We start from the raw sequence: 13,732 nt of genomic DNA, 5'->3' as shown, positions 1-13,732 counted from the left end.
ATCCCAGCTACCCAGGAGGCTGAGACAGGAGACTTGCTTCAGCCTGGGAGGCAGAAGTAGCAGTGAGCTGTTTGTGTCACTGCCCTCCAGCGTGGGTGACAGAGCAAGACTCCATGTCAAAAAAAAAACACACACTCGAGAAAAATTATATCATACAGATAAGAACCACCTAGCCACCTTTTTTCATATAAAAAAATCACCCGTAATCTCACCATCCAGAGATAACCTCTGTGGTTAACATTAGGGGTATAGTACTCTAGACTAAGATATATATATGTGTGTGTGTGTGTGTGTGTGTGTGTGTATTTTTTAAATTAAAAATATTCCTATACATACTGTATTGCACTTGCTTTTTGCTTTTTCACTTAATTATATTGAAAAACTTCACCTATGTTATCTTTCTTCAGCCTTATGTTAAATGATCACATACAAATTTTAATGTGTGCATATACAATAATGTACATAACCAATTCCTGATGATTTATATTATACATATATATATATATAATTTTTTTTTTTTTGAGACGGAGTCTTGCTCTGTCACCCAGGCTAGAGTGCAGTGGCACGATCTTGGCTCACTGCAAGCTCTGCCTCCCAGGTTCATGCCATTCTCCTGCCTCAGCCTCCCAAGTAGCTGGGACTACAGGCGCCTGCCACTGCGCCTGACTAATTGTTTATATTTTTAGTAGAGATGGGGTTTCACCGTGTTAGCCAGGATGGTCTCGATCTCCTGACCTCATGATCCACAGCCTCAGCCTCCCAAAGTGCTGGGATTACAGGCGTGAGCCACCGCACCCAGCCGATTTATATAATTTTTAATTGTATCTCATGGGTTATTATATTTTCTTGCTTGAGGAGACGACTATAATTGAATATATTTGTAGCAATAGTTTTAAACAAATTTTATGATATTAATTTCTGAAATCATATTAAGATTGAATATATTGAAATTCAAATATTTTTCTCACTTTAGGAGAGCACAAGCTTCATTTTATCCCTGCCCTGATTGGCCCCTTCCTAGAAGTGACCTTGATACCCCAGCCAGATCTTCGGAATGTCATGATTCCAATTTTTCATGATATGATGGACTGGGAGCAGAGGCGGAGTGGCAACTTTAAACAGGTAGGCAGAAGTGCTCCTCAGAAGAGTTGGAAGAGTTTCAGCTCTCCTGAAGCATCTGTGAACTTCCAGATTCAACTCCAAGTTGGGAAATGAACACTGGGTCAGCAGACCTAGATTCCAGCCTGGCCTATCCACTCCCAAGCCACACAGCCGTGGATGCTTCTCAGATCCTGTGTTGTCCTGAGCCTTCAGTGAAGCCCTGAAAACCATTTGATTCCTTTTCAGCTGAAAAATTTTGTGATTTCCCAGATCTGTATTTAAGAACTTGCAGAGACTTTATTTGCACCCAGTTGGACACAGAGCAGAAGAATCAGAGAGTTAATGATTGAACTCATTGAGCTCTCAGTGGTCTGCACATTGTATTTGGCGAATGGCTTAGCTTTGAGCATTTGATTCACAGTATGTTTTATTGCTCTTTGCTTGAAGCATTGAGAATTAATTTAAAGGAGAAAGCTGTGGAAATTCTTACAAAGGAAATTCCAAGGGAATGAGCTTACCATTTCTCATTGACATAGGTTCTAATAGTTATACTCCAGTTTTGGGAAAACAGGCACTCTTATTACAAAACCAGATCTCTTAAGGAATCCACTGCTTTTGCTCCTCCAGGTCCTTCAATTTGGAGATAGTAGGCCTACTCTCTGTTCACACAGTCACGGCACAAACCTGTGTGCCCACAGGGTTTGGCACTTCATCATGCTTCTCCAGAAGAAGCCTCCCTCAAATCTCAGGAATGGTTGTCAACCAGTCAAGCAATCTGACTGCAGACATGGAACCCTCCTATTGCCAAAAGCATGGGTGTTTCACCTGTATCGGTATACACATTTATTTTCAAGAAAGCTAATAGATGAATGAAAGACTATTTAAAAATTGTACTTAGGAAAGAAAAACCCACTTTCCTTCCCCCTTGTCTTTACCTCTTGATTGAAATTTGGTTTAAAGGAATAATAATTGTGCTTAGTCTTTTGACAAAGTCAAATATTCCTCCCAGTCGCTAATTGTTTTAACTCTCTCTGGCCATAGAGAAGTTTTTCAGTTTCTGTCTCTTCTGCCTCAGATAGATATAGATGAAGGGATATTTCTCCGTTCCTGATATTCAAGTTCCAAAGGATTTACATCCTGGAAAATATAAATGTTTTGACTACAGTTTTCGGGAAATATGTCCTTTCTCTCTCTTGCTACTTATTGCTGACTTAGACTATTGCTATGGATCTACCATCTGTACGTGGGTAAGGCAAGTTCTCAACTTCAGCAAAGATTTAGTGCAACCTCAAACTGTTTTGAGAAAGAAAATAGATGTAAAACACATCAAAGATTTAAATTAATGTATGTGGATATGTTAGTTTCCTGATGTCCTTATATATAGTGATGTTTAAAAAAAAGAAAAAAGAAACAGGACTTGCCAGTTTTTATAGCTCCTAAAAAAGAATTCAAACATTTAAACTGGGCTGCAAGCATTTGTGTTTGAATCAACAAATAGATAGATGTCTTTGGCAGCAGTAAACGCTACCCAGCCGGGAGTGTGAAGTCATGTAACTCTATCTAGAGTAGTCCCTTAGAATTCCAAAGGGATGCCTGCTATTAACCGTAGCTGATAATGTCACTTTCACAAAATTTACCATGGCTTTTTCCTTGGCATAAAGAAATACGTTTTAACTTGCCTAGAAATCCTACTTGTGAAGGGGAGGAAAGAGAATAATAGTTGGGTATGTTTCAGGTGGAAGCCAAGCTAATTGACAAACTGGATAGCCTGATGTCAGAAGGCAAAGGTGACGAAACATACCGCGAGCTCTTCAACAGTATGTGAGTAATATGTTTATCTCAAGTTGATTCTATTCTGGGGATTTGGTGTCAGTACTGAGCCTCTCTGCACCACGGTAGCTGAGAGCTGCAAAGACAGCTTAGGTCTCACAGGAGTGCTTTGTCTTTGTGGAGTGTGAAATAAAGGATAATTGCCTAACTCTGGCGAATGGATCTTATAATGTTGATGATTAGGCATGTCTTCCTATTTTAATCTCTGATTAGGACAGGTTGCATATGTTACATAACAAATCTCACTCTTTTCATGCCTGATAATTTTAAAACCATTCCTGCAAGATAATGATTTTAAGTCGGGTTATAAGTGGGAGAGGAGAAAAGGGGTATGATTGTAATGTTTGTGTGCACTGCTTTCCAAAGCAAGATACTGATGCTGATTTGCTGTTGGAAAATTAACCTAGTTTGCATCTGTTCTTCAACACCTGATTTAATTAATTAATACTGATTGTTCGCTCAGCATTAATTGCTTCCTAAATGCTTTTTATTAGAATATCTCAGAAGCAAATCACTTTTAGTAAATTCTGTGTTTTGGATTTGTATGGAAGATAGAGAAATAATGGAATGCTGTAAAGAGACTTTAAGGTTGCCCTACCCATAGAATCTGATCATAGCCACAGGATGAATTGCTTGTACCAAGTATTCATGCGTTGTGTTTAAATAGCCAGAAGATACAGTGAGAATGTTTTAGTGATTTGGGATTTCACTTCTGGCACTTGTTTTCTCTACAGCTTCCTATGGATCTTAGTCATTTTCAAATCTAACATATGTGCAAAGTATTTCTTTTTGAAAGAAGAATTTGCTTATTGTGCTTGAAAAATGTTTGCAGTTCTTTCAGAAGTGCAAAATAATGCAGTAACACATTTTTTTCTATGACAAAATATATTTGTGTTTGTATTTATGCCCGAGTGTCACCTAAAACTAAATATCAGTGCTTTAGTATTGATGGCCAGGTCCAAAACTTTATGATCGTGAATTTACAACAGTAGAAACATTAATATATAGGCTTGAAGAATATTATTAGTGACTAATAGATTAAATAGATTTCAGCATACCTGATTAAAAATTATCTTGAAGCTTTTAAGAAAATTACATTAAAAGGAAACGCCAAGAAGGGTATAGACATTTCCTGTGGTAATGGTGGGTGATAAAATATATTCTTTGTACTGGATTCTGAACAGTATCATTTTTTTCTGATATGGTAATTAAACCAGAAGTTTTCATAATTATTCACCAAGACCTCATTCATTCTAGTGTACACAGCTTCAGTCTTTTATGGCAGCTTGGAGTTTAGCAAGAATTCTGATTAAAATCTCATGCAGTATAATAAATTGCTTTTGAAAACTGCTCTCATTTCAGTTACTAGTCCTTGGTTTGAACAAAGAACCAAAATGAGAAAGCACTCAGTGAAATGAATCTCTTGAGATTTGTGATTAATTATTTATAACAAATTCACAAGATTAATAAATACATAGTTCTTTAGTGCCTCTTATCTACTTTAATAAAGGCTTGATAGTATGCAATTTCAATTGCTCGTGTATAAATATGACTTTGAAATAGAAGATGTACCTCGACATTAGAATCAAACTAATAATTAAAATATTAAGCCTCTATAATTAGGACTATTTTAAGGTACCTGATTCATTCAATAGAGATTTTTATACTTTTGTTGATTTTTAAGATATTACTAGAAATGCTACTATAAATAATTTCCTTTCATGCTTTTACGATCAGCATATTGGGAATAAATCAAATCGAAAGTGATACTTAAGTGTCATTACTACCTGAGCACAAGAAAGAAGGTGCAAATATTACTTTATTTCAGGAAACAATAAATTGCTTTTTTGGCAACGGAAATCACAATGAATTAGTATAATCACAATGAGTCACTGCACACATTATGAATTAGGAACACATGCCGTTATATGGTACAAATTCTCATTTGTTATGTGTAATTCATGTCTAAAACCTCTTAAAATTTGTTCTGAAGCTGAAAAGCTATTAGTTCACTGCTTTCTAAATTGTAGTGCTTGCCAAAATGGCCCCCTTGGAGTAAGACTTTAAATTTGTCTAGTACCTTCCTTCCTAAGAACTCAACTCATCTTTCCCTAAGCCCAAACATTATCTTCATTAATGCATGCTATATCTTTTTGAAACTTATTTCGTAAAGATGTGTTCATTTTGATAACACTGAAATTCTAGATTATAGACACCAACATGCAATATCCAGAATAGAGTATCACAACTAAATTCTGCTTCCCCTGGCTCCACTTGATTCGCTCATTCCGCTTTATCTATTGGGCACTCCCCAGGGCTGGGGATCCAGCAGTGACTGTGCTGTAGGAGCACACACACAGTAGGTCTACCTACAGTCTTGGGGGCTCTAAAGGGGCTTTCCAGAAGAAGTAACAGTCATCTCAGGTATTTCTTAGTCTTTCACTCTGCCTTCTTCTATGTAGTTCTAAATAATTCAATAAGACTCCACATTATTTCAAAGATTTTTAGTGATTTAATTACCATTTGGAGACAGAGAATTCACTATGTGACACCATACCTTACATCTCTAACTCTTCTCTTTAGATTAAAAAGAGCCTGTACAGACACAGGTGTTATATATTAGAGTGATGACTTCTACATAACCCCATTATGATACCGAGAGAGGGATATTGAGGGTCACATCCCTGACACACACACAGATTTCTTTCATAGAGTGAAAACCTGGTGAGCAGAGTTATCCCTGCAGGGCCATGGCTTATCTTGCTTCCCAGCGTTAGGAATTTCTATTGCATAGAACAGAGCAGCCTTATCAATTAGCAACGAGAAACCCCCTTTCACTGTTATTAGGGCTCCCTGCATGCTCAATGTGGGCACATGGGCATTATTATAGAGTAAATGAAAATACCCACTCTCACCCAGTTTACCTAGAAAGACTCTTCTCTTCTTGATGGTAGCCTCTCTTTCTCAGTTTGTATCAGGTAAACAGGGAAATGGCAAGATTCCCAAGAGAGGGAACAAGGCTGGCTGAGCACACAGATGATCTGGGTTTTAGACTCAGTCCTAACATTTGGTCTTGAGTTAGTCAAGGAAACAGGCTGTGCATAACTTTGCCTCTTCTTACAAGAGGATTATGTAGCTCTTACTGCATCAGAAGTCTGTGCAAATTAATGAAACTTATGCCCATAAAAGAAGTCTCCATGTATTTTTAGAATTATTACCTAACTTGGGTTCTTTGTTTTTCAGCCTCTAAAGTATGAGGTGTAGGCTGTCACGGGGAAATTTCTACATCATTCCGCATTGATTTTTGGCAGGCAGATTTTCATTTGAGGTCAATACAATTTGCAATTTAAGCCTGAAAGAGGTGCTGTTCAGAGATTTTTAAAAGAAAACACATTTTAAACAAACTAGGGGACCTTCACCTGCAGGACTGGTCAGGGCAGATTCCATCCCTTCCATATGCAGTCTCCACCTTTAACCTAAGAAACTGTTTAGAATAAACCAGAAAAACAGGATGAGGGATGCATAGGAAACAGAGGAGGAGACAAGACAGAAGGCTGGGCACTAGAATGCCAGTAACAAGAGAAAGAGGTGGGGGATGACGGAGAGAAAACTTGGGAGAGAACATAGCCACAGACAAGAGAAAGCTTTGACAAAACAGCTTTCTTCTTGAATGTTTATTTTTGAACTAAGTACATATATGATATGCTTAGATTGTACTTGTAAGAAATGTTTTCTCTCTTATTCCTGAAACTAAGATGAAAGACAAATAAGATTTTAGACAGAAATGGAAATCATTAAATTTCAAGGGGTAGGGAAGTATCCACATATTGCCATGCTTATGTTCTTACTTTTATCTTTTGGGGAAAGTTCAATCATAAAGCCTTTGCCAAGTACACTGTTAATTTGCTGAGAGGTGGGAGTGAAAGTAACACAGATTCTAATTATCATGATTGTTATTTTGTGTTTGCATAGTACCTCTGCTCCAAGGTGCTTAGGATTAGGGGAAATGTAGGAGGAGAGATGTGGTTCGGTACTTGTCATCAATCTGCTGTAACAACCACATAGAAAATCCTCTGTGATTAGTGACAAAATGAATGAAACTGTTGAGTGAGTGCACAGATAGTACAATATGTATTGAGTGGGCAAATGTTAAGTGAAAGGAAAAAACGCAAAACGTCATACCGTCTGTACAAGGATTTTCCTGTAGCAGTTGCATTGCAGTAAAATTGCTTGGATGAAGATGCATTCCACTGAGAGGTAGGAAAATATTTTTATGTGAATAAAACAAGATCTTGCTTAAAAGTAAACTTGGAGGCACTCCCGTTTTTGCTTTTTGCAGTGTTATTTGATGTGGTAAGACGCAAGCCTCTGTTAGTGTAAGGGAGAAGCTAGGAAAAAATGTCTTTGAGCTGTGAGATGCTTGTGTATTTTGAAAATATGATTATATGCATGTGTTTGTATTTTATGACTTGGATAATCTGAAAATCAATTTGCTTTGTCAATGCTTCCTGGATTAGAATTCCACTATTTGGTCCCTATCCTAGGTAAGACATTGTTTGCAAATTGTGCTACTTGTGAGATGTTGCAGTGGTTGCTAAGGCATTTAAGGTACTGATGAAAGTAAAGTGGTTGTCATGGTGACTGATAAAAATAAATGTTGAAAATGCCCCGGGTTATTTCTTTTCCAGTCTACTAAAGAAAATTGAGCGGGAAACATGGCGGGAAAGTGGCGTTTCGTTAATTGCTACTGTAACTCGTCTGATGGAGAGGTTGTTAGATTACAGGTAAGCCGAGTCGCATGTTTTTCTGAACTCCAGTTCATGCTGAACTCCAGTTAGAAAATCAAATAGAATACAATCAACGTTCCACTCTTGTGAATCACTCAATTGATTATCAGACCATGGAACCTGGTATACTAAGATAATGAACTTCCAACCAGCTGGTTCAGAGCTGTTAATTTGAGCTTTTGTTTCTTTTTTGTTGCTTTGTTTTGTTTTTTGATAGTTCTTTCAAAGTCTTGGTGAATTGAGAGGATTCTCAGAGTCCCTGAGAGTTCTCAAAAAAAAAAAAAAAAATCTTTATTTTGGTATTTAGACTTAGCCCCTAGAAGCAGTAGAACCAATCCATTTTAGAGTGAAAACAATGTAACGGAGAATTGTACAATCATGCTATTCTCTTAAATAGTCTCTTAAAAGGGGGACGTGGGTGAGATGAAACTCACACTGTCACCTTCCATAGACCTATGTTTTTTATTTTTACATTATCTAAACTGTTAAAGTTGTTCATCCCACTTAAATACGTCGTAGTTTGATTTTATTTTAGAAATGAAACCCTCATTCTCATTGTTAATGGCCAGGCTTACCAGCCACTTCTCACCCCACTGTAGGAAGTGTACAATAACACACTTTCACTCCTCTAACTTCCTGAGCCCATGTCCATTGAGAGGGAGCATAATCTTGACATGGCAATGAAATTCTTAACAGAAACTGATGCTCAGAAGTCTCTGACTCCCCAGATTCCCCAGAGATTAGATTATCAGTCCTTGGAGCATGTATCTAAACAAACGAACGCTTGCAATGCAAATTGCCTCTGGTCCCTAAAAGTGGCTTCTTCTTTTTTTTTTTTTCCTTCCTTCCTTTCTTTTCTTCCCCCAAAAAGAACAAACTGTGTTTGCCCCTAGGAAGGAAGTTCTGAGTTCTGACTATTGCTTTTTGTTTTAGGGACTGCATGAAAATGGGAGAAGTAGATGGCAAAAAGATTGGCTGCACAGTTAGCCTTCTGGTTAGTAAACTATTCCCCTTTTTCTACTTTTATCCTAATACTTGTATTTTTTTCTCAGAAATACTATGTTTTGTTGGTGTTTAATCTGCAATGTGATGTTTCTTAGAAGAGTTATTTTTAAATTTACAAGTGTTTTTAAGAGAAGCATAGTGAGCTGCAGGTGAAATTAAAGTCCAGGAAATCCTCAGTCCCAGACATTACAAGGTGCATCCCTGCCTTAATAGGAGACCCCACAGCCTTAATAGGAGACCCCTGTGGGATCCCAGAGTGATGCCACTGGGTTCCCCGGTTGCACTACTTCACCCTCCTAGAGTCTTGTTGCTGTCCTAGGAAAAAGCACTGTGTCCCCTGTTAGAGGTCTTTCTACTTTTGTGTAGCAATTTCTTTCTGTTCTTCTTTTCCTTTCTCACAGAGTGACATGCAGGCCACATTTTAATAAATATTAGTGATCTCTTCTTTTGTGAACAAATGACAGTTTTCTATTTAACACCCTAATTTTTGCTCTAGCTTTTTTGTAAATTGAATTCATAATAGCACTTTTGTTAAGGTTTGCTTTATAACTAGGATGACCAAGCAGGACATTTTTGAGAGTAAAATTAAACATTCTATAAGGATAACAGGCTAATGCAAAGCTGTCCTGGGCAAGCCAACATTTATATAAAATGTCACATAACTAACTATTAAATAGAATGGTATTCTTACCACAGAGCAAAGGAGTGGCCCTACATTTAGACATTTATTTGTCATATTTTAACGTAAGTCAAATTAATGTTTTTGATAAGTTCCTTTAATCAGATCTGAAGTACAGGAAAATATAAAATACAAGAAAAGTCTAGTTCTATATTTGTGAATCTCATGGTTTCTTTTTCTTATATTTTGTAGAATAAATGAATCCTCGTGATCTATTATATTCTAAGTTCTTGAACAGTCATTCTTATCCTTACGCTGATCATTTGAGTTCCTCACATGCCATATCGTTCTCTATTTGCTTGCACCTTGAAATTCTTTTGCCCCTACTTTGATTTTGTCTTTTCATCAGTTTCTGTCTTTTTGTTTTGTTTTGTATTACTTTGTCTACTCCTGTCACAGTCCATCTTCAAAGCTCAGGGCTTCTGCTTTCTTGTGACTGTCTTTTCATCTATTTTCCTCATTTCTTGCTGCACTGCTCCTCATCTCTGAGTCTATGATGGTATCCATCTTTATCACACCCACTGCCTCCTCCACATTTTTAATCTAATTGTTACATCTCCACCTCCAATATCAGTCTCTAAAAATAGTGAAACCTAAGCATCCTCTGTCAGGCCACATCTTGTTCACTTTCTTCCATAATGTTTTCATTAGACCCAACAGTAACCTGCAGGCCATCAGCCCAGGCTCACTGGGTCAGACCATTGACCTCTGCTCTCAGTACTCATTTCTAACTTGAACATAGTCATTCCCTCTCTTAAATCTCCTAGTTGATTCTCCAGTTTCTTACCTGCTTTTGCCAGCCTCTCATCACAGTGAAGACCTTCAGTCTGGGTTTCTCCCACGTCCCTGCTTGTATGTCAGTGTTGGGAGAAAAGCTAAGTGCTTGATAAGCTTTAGGTCTTCTCCATCTTCTTAACTCTGGTTCTACCTCAACTCCAGGCACAAAGTCTCATAAATAACCTCAAAGCCTTTACCTTTCCCCAAAGTAATCCTCTCCATTCTTCCTTCTTCTTTCACAAGTACCTTCCATTTGGAGATGAGCAAATAAATATAGACCTTATGTTCACTTCCACAATCGGTATAAAAGAAGAGATCACTTCCTGGGATGAAAGAATTAATACTCTGCCCCTAATGTATTTACTCTAGTCTCCCAGTAGGAATACACCTGAGATTTAATATAGTATAATCAGTGGCCCCATTACTAACCACTCGAGACACCATCCTGATAACTTTGCACTGACCAAGAATAGTCCTAGAAAATTTTAACACTTTGAAAGCTCTACTTATTTCAAACTAGCACAAGAATACTTATTAAAGAAGCAAATATATCACTTTGAAGCTAATCTTTTTAGCCTCTACTCCACATGGAAAGTTCTTGATTTTTTTCTAGTAGCAATGTGGTTCTCTTCAGTTACTCACTTCCTCTTAGAGACTTCTCTTAACTCTTTGGAAAAGTCAATTCCTGATTGTCTTCAGGAGAGCTGTGACATCCCTTACAAGATTGGGGTTAAATTGGTTTTAAAAAAGTAATATTTGACGTGACTAATACTAGGAAATGTAATTATTGTTTTGTTCTTTGTGTCACACACTTTGTCAGACATTTGGAAGATTATCATCTGCTGACTGGAGATATTTTTTTAAGAGAACTCTTTATTTAGAGTGATTGCTTGTTTTGTTCTCAAAGCTGCTTCTTACCAGAAAGCTATTAGAGCAAATCATCCTTTAATAATATAAAAACCTGCTGTGGAGTTGTTAGACTTGTGTTTATGGTACAACAATTCTTGCTAATTAAAATGATTTTGGTTATAATAAGAGAGACGTGAGTAGCATTATTTACTGAGCTTTTTAAAGAATGCCAAGATATACAGGAGACAAGAATAAAACAGAGAGGATAATGGTATCAATTGAAAAAGAAATTTATGATGCATTTGACTTAATATCAGTGTCTCAAAGTTAGAAGAGTCCTCAGATTGAAGAATGGACACCTGTTAGGTAATGGGCAGAAAGTACATTTGATAGCAGATCCTCAGGCTTCAAGCCCAAGTACCATTTCAACAGCCACATTTGCTAGATTGGTCCATTATTACCAAAGCCCTGTCTATCTAATCAGCTTTAAGAAGTTTTAGAATTCCTGGCCTTTCCTCCTTAGAAAAGCCTATCACTCCTTCAAGTCAACAGATTTATTCCCTCATCACTGATTTCCCCTTCTTCCACACACCAATTAGCATCAATAAAAACAGTAACAATAAGTAGTTATAGTAGTTCAAGTGTCTCCAGCAGAGATTTCGTAATGCACAATGATTTGTTCACTAAACATGTCTTGTTTGGAGATTCACAACATTATGCTTTTACTAGAATCCAACTTCATTTATATTCACTTTTATGTTGACTAAGTTCAGTGAGGACTCATGTGCTTTATAATGTGGTGAAGAAGTAGCTTTGGATGCTTATCAGTATGCCTTTAAAATGCCAGCCTGGGCCAGGATCAGTGGCTCATGCCTGTAATCTCAGCACTTTGGGAGGCCGAGGCAGGTGAATCACTTGAGGTCAGGAGTTTGAGACTAGCCTGGGCATCATGGCAAAACCCCATCTCTACTAAAAATTCTTAGCTGGGTGTGGTGATGCACACCTGTAATCCTAGCTACTCAGGAGGCTGAGACAGGAGAATCACTTGAACTCGGGAGGCGGAGGTTGCAGTGAGGTGACATTGCACCACTGCACTCCAGCCTGGGTGACAGAGTGAGACTCTGTCTAAAAATAAAATAGCCAACATAATGTGTCCAGGTAAGTAAAAGTTGAGTTTTTGTTAAAAACATTTTAGAGATGTTTCCTAAGATCTAAATACTTCTTAGGAAACAAAATATTTTCAATAAGCATGTTTCTGTAATAATAATTTGAAATAAAATCTCTTATTTGTCCCTTTACGTTTTGGACATAAACTGGAAACATTTGAAGTCCAACGTATAGGAAATGCAGAATAACATCTTAAAAATAAAGAGCCTTTTTATTTACCCTCTTTCCCATTCTTTTACATTGCTTTTACTCATCCTTACCTGTATGTCTTAGAGATTTTTGCTTTTATTTATTTATTTATTTTTTAAGACGGAGTCTTTCTCTGTCACCAGGCTGCAGTGCAGTGGATGATCTTGGCTCACTGTGCAGCCTCCGCCTCCTGGGTTCAAGTGATTCCCCTGCCTCAGCCTCCCAAGTAGCTGGGATTACAGGTGTGTGCCACCACACCCAGCTAATTTTTGTATTTTTAGTAGAGATGGGGTTTCACCATGTTGGCCAGGATGGTCTCAATCTCTTGACCTTGTGATCTGTCCACCTCGGCCTCCCAAAGTGCTGGGATTACAGGCATGAGCCACCGTGCCCAGCTGAGACTTTTTTCTTTAGAGCAAAACACCTTTGAAATTTAAAATGAAAGAAACTATCCTTTGACTATCAATCAGCAAAGTTAAAAAATGGATTAATCTGTTACATATTTTTAATATTTTTTAGTTGAACAGGCTGATTGTTCATTGACATTTAAACTAACAAAAAATCATAAAAAGTAAAGAAATATGAATCAGGGATAAAAACCCAAGGTACCAACTTATCCAGTAATTGCTAGGAAATGACTGGTACTGGCACTGAGCCACCTTACTTCATTTTTAGAGATATTTACATGGAAAAATGCATCTGTTCTCTTGGCTCCAGACATGGAACTTTAGCAGAGTAAAAGGCAAATAATTGTGGGCCAGACTGTTGAGGAACTATCCATACCTGTACTCTTTTTTTACAGAACTTCTATAAGACTGAACTGAACAAGGAGGAGATGTATATACGCTACATTCACAAACTCTATGATCTGCATCTCAAAGCACAGAACTTTACAGGTAATTCTGTCTTTTGGCTCAGACTGGGGAGGGGGCTGGTGTATTAAGCATGATCATTCCTCCGCTTTTTATAATCAGAGTGGAAAGACTCAAGCATTTCTACTTTAAAATTAAAATTTATTTTTAATTGGATGTATATTTCTGCAGATTCTTTATATATCATATACATGATACATACATGTAGGTTGTTTGACTATTTCTCTTTGCATACTTTTTCAGAGGTTGCTCTGGGGATTACAAAATACATACATAACTTCTTACAGTCTGCTTATAGTTAGGATTTTACCACTTCACGTTTGTATTAGTCTGTTTTCACACTGCTGATAAAGACATACCTGAGACTGGGTAATTTATAAAGAAAAAGAGGTTTAATGGACTTACAGTTTCACGTGGCCGGGGAGGCCTCACAATCATGGTGGAAGGCAAAAGGCACATCTTACATGGCAGCAGAC

The 13,732-nt window shown here is 37.5% G+C and overlaps 1 protein-coding gene across 6 annotated transcripts in view; it reads left to right on the top strand.

Moving 5' to 3' along the window:
• Positions 1–13,732, top strand: part of DOCK4 (dedicator of cytokinesis 4) — a 525,542-nt gene that overhangs the window by 455,158 nt on the left and 56,652 nt on the right. For 3 of the 6 annotated variants that reach the window (XM_054559683.1, XM_054559684.2, XM_054559681.2), the window contains 6 exons: positions 974–1,122; positions 2,837–2,922; positions 7,449–7,475; positions 7,620–7,715; positions 8,652–8,712; positions 13,187–13,280. In XM_054559683.1, the coding sequence (XP_054415658.1) occupies positions 974–1,122; positions 2,837–2,922; positions 7,449–7,475; positions 7,620–7,715; positions 8,652–8,712; positions 13,187–13,280 (513 nt within the window). The remainder of the gene's footprint in view (positions 1–973; positions 1,123–2,836; positions 2,923–7,448; positions 7,476–7,619; positions 7,716–8,651; positions 8,713–13,186; positions 13,281–13,732) is intronic. The other 3 variants (XM_024249890.3, XM_054559685.2, XM_054559682.2) reach the window with 1 other exon arrangement.

Source organism: Pongo abelii, chromosome 6, assembly GCF_028885655.2.
Source record: "Pongo abelii isolate AG06213 chromosome 6, NHGRI_mPonAbe1-v2.0_pri, whole genome shotgun sequence".
NCBI lineage: Eukaryota > Metazoa > Chordata > Mammalia > Primates > Hominidae > Pongo > Pongo abelii.
This window is presented reverse-complemented; position numbering and strand designations above follow the sequence as displayed.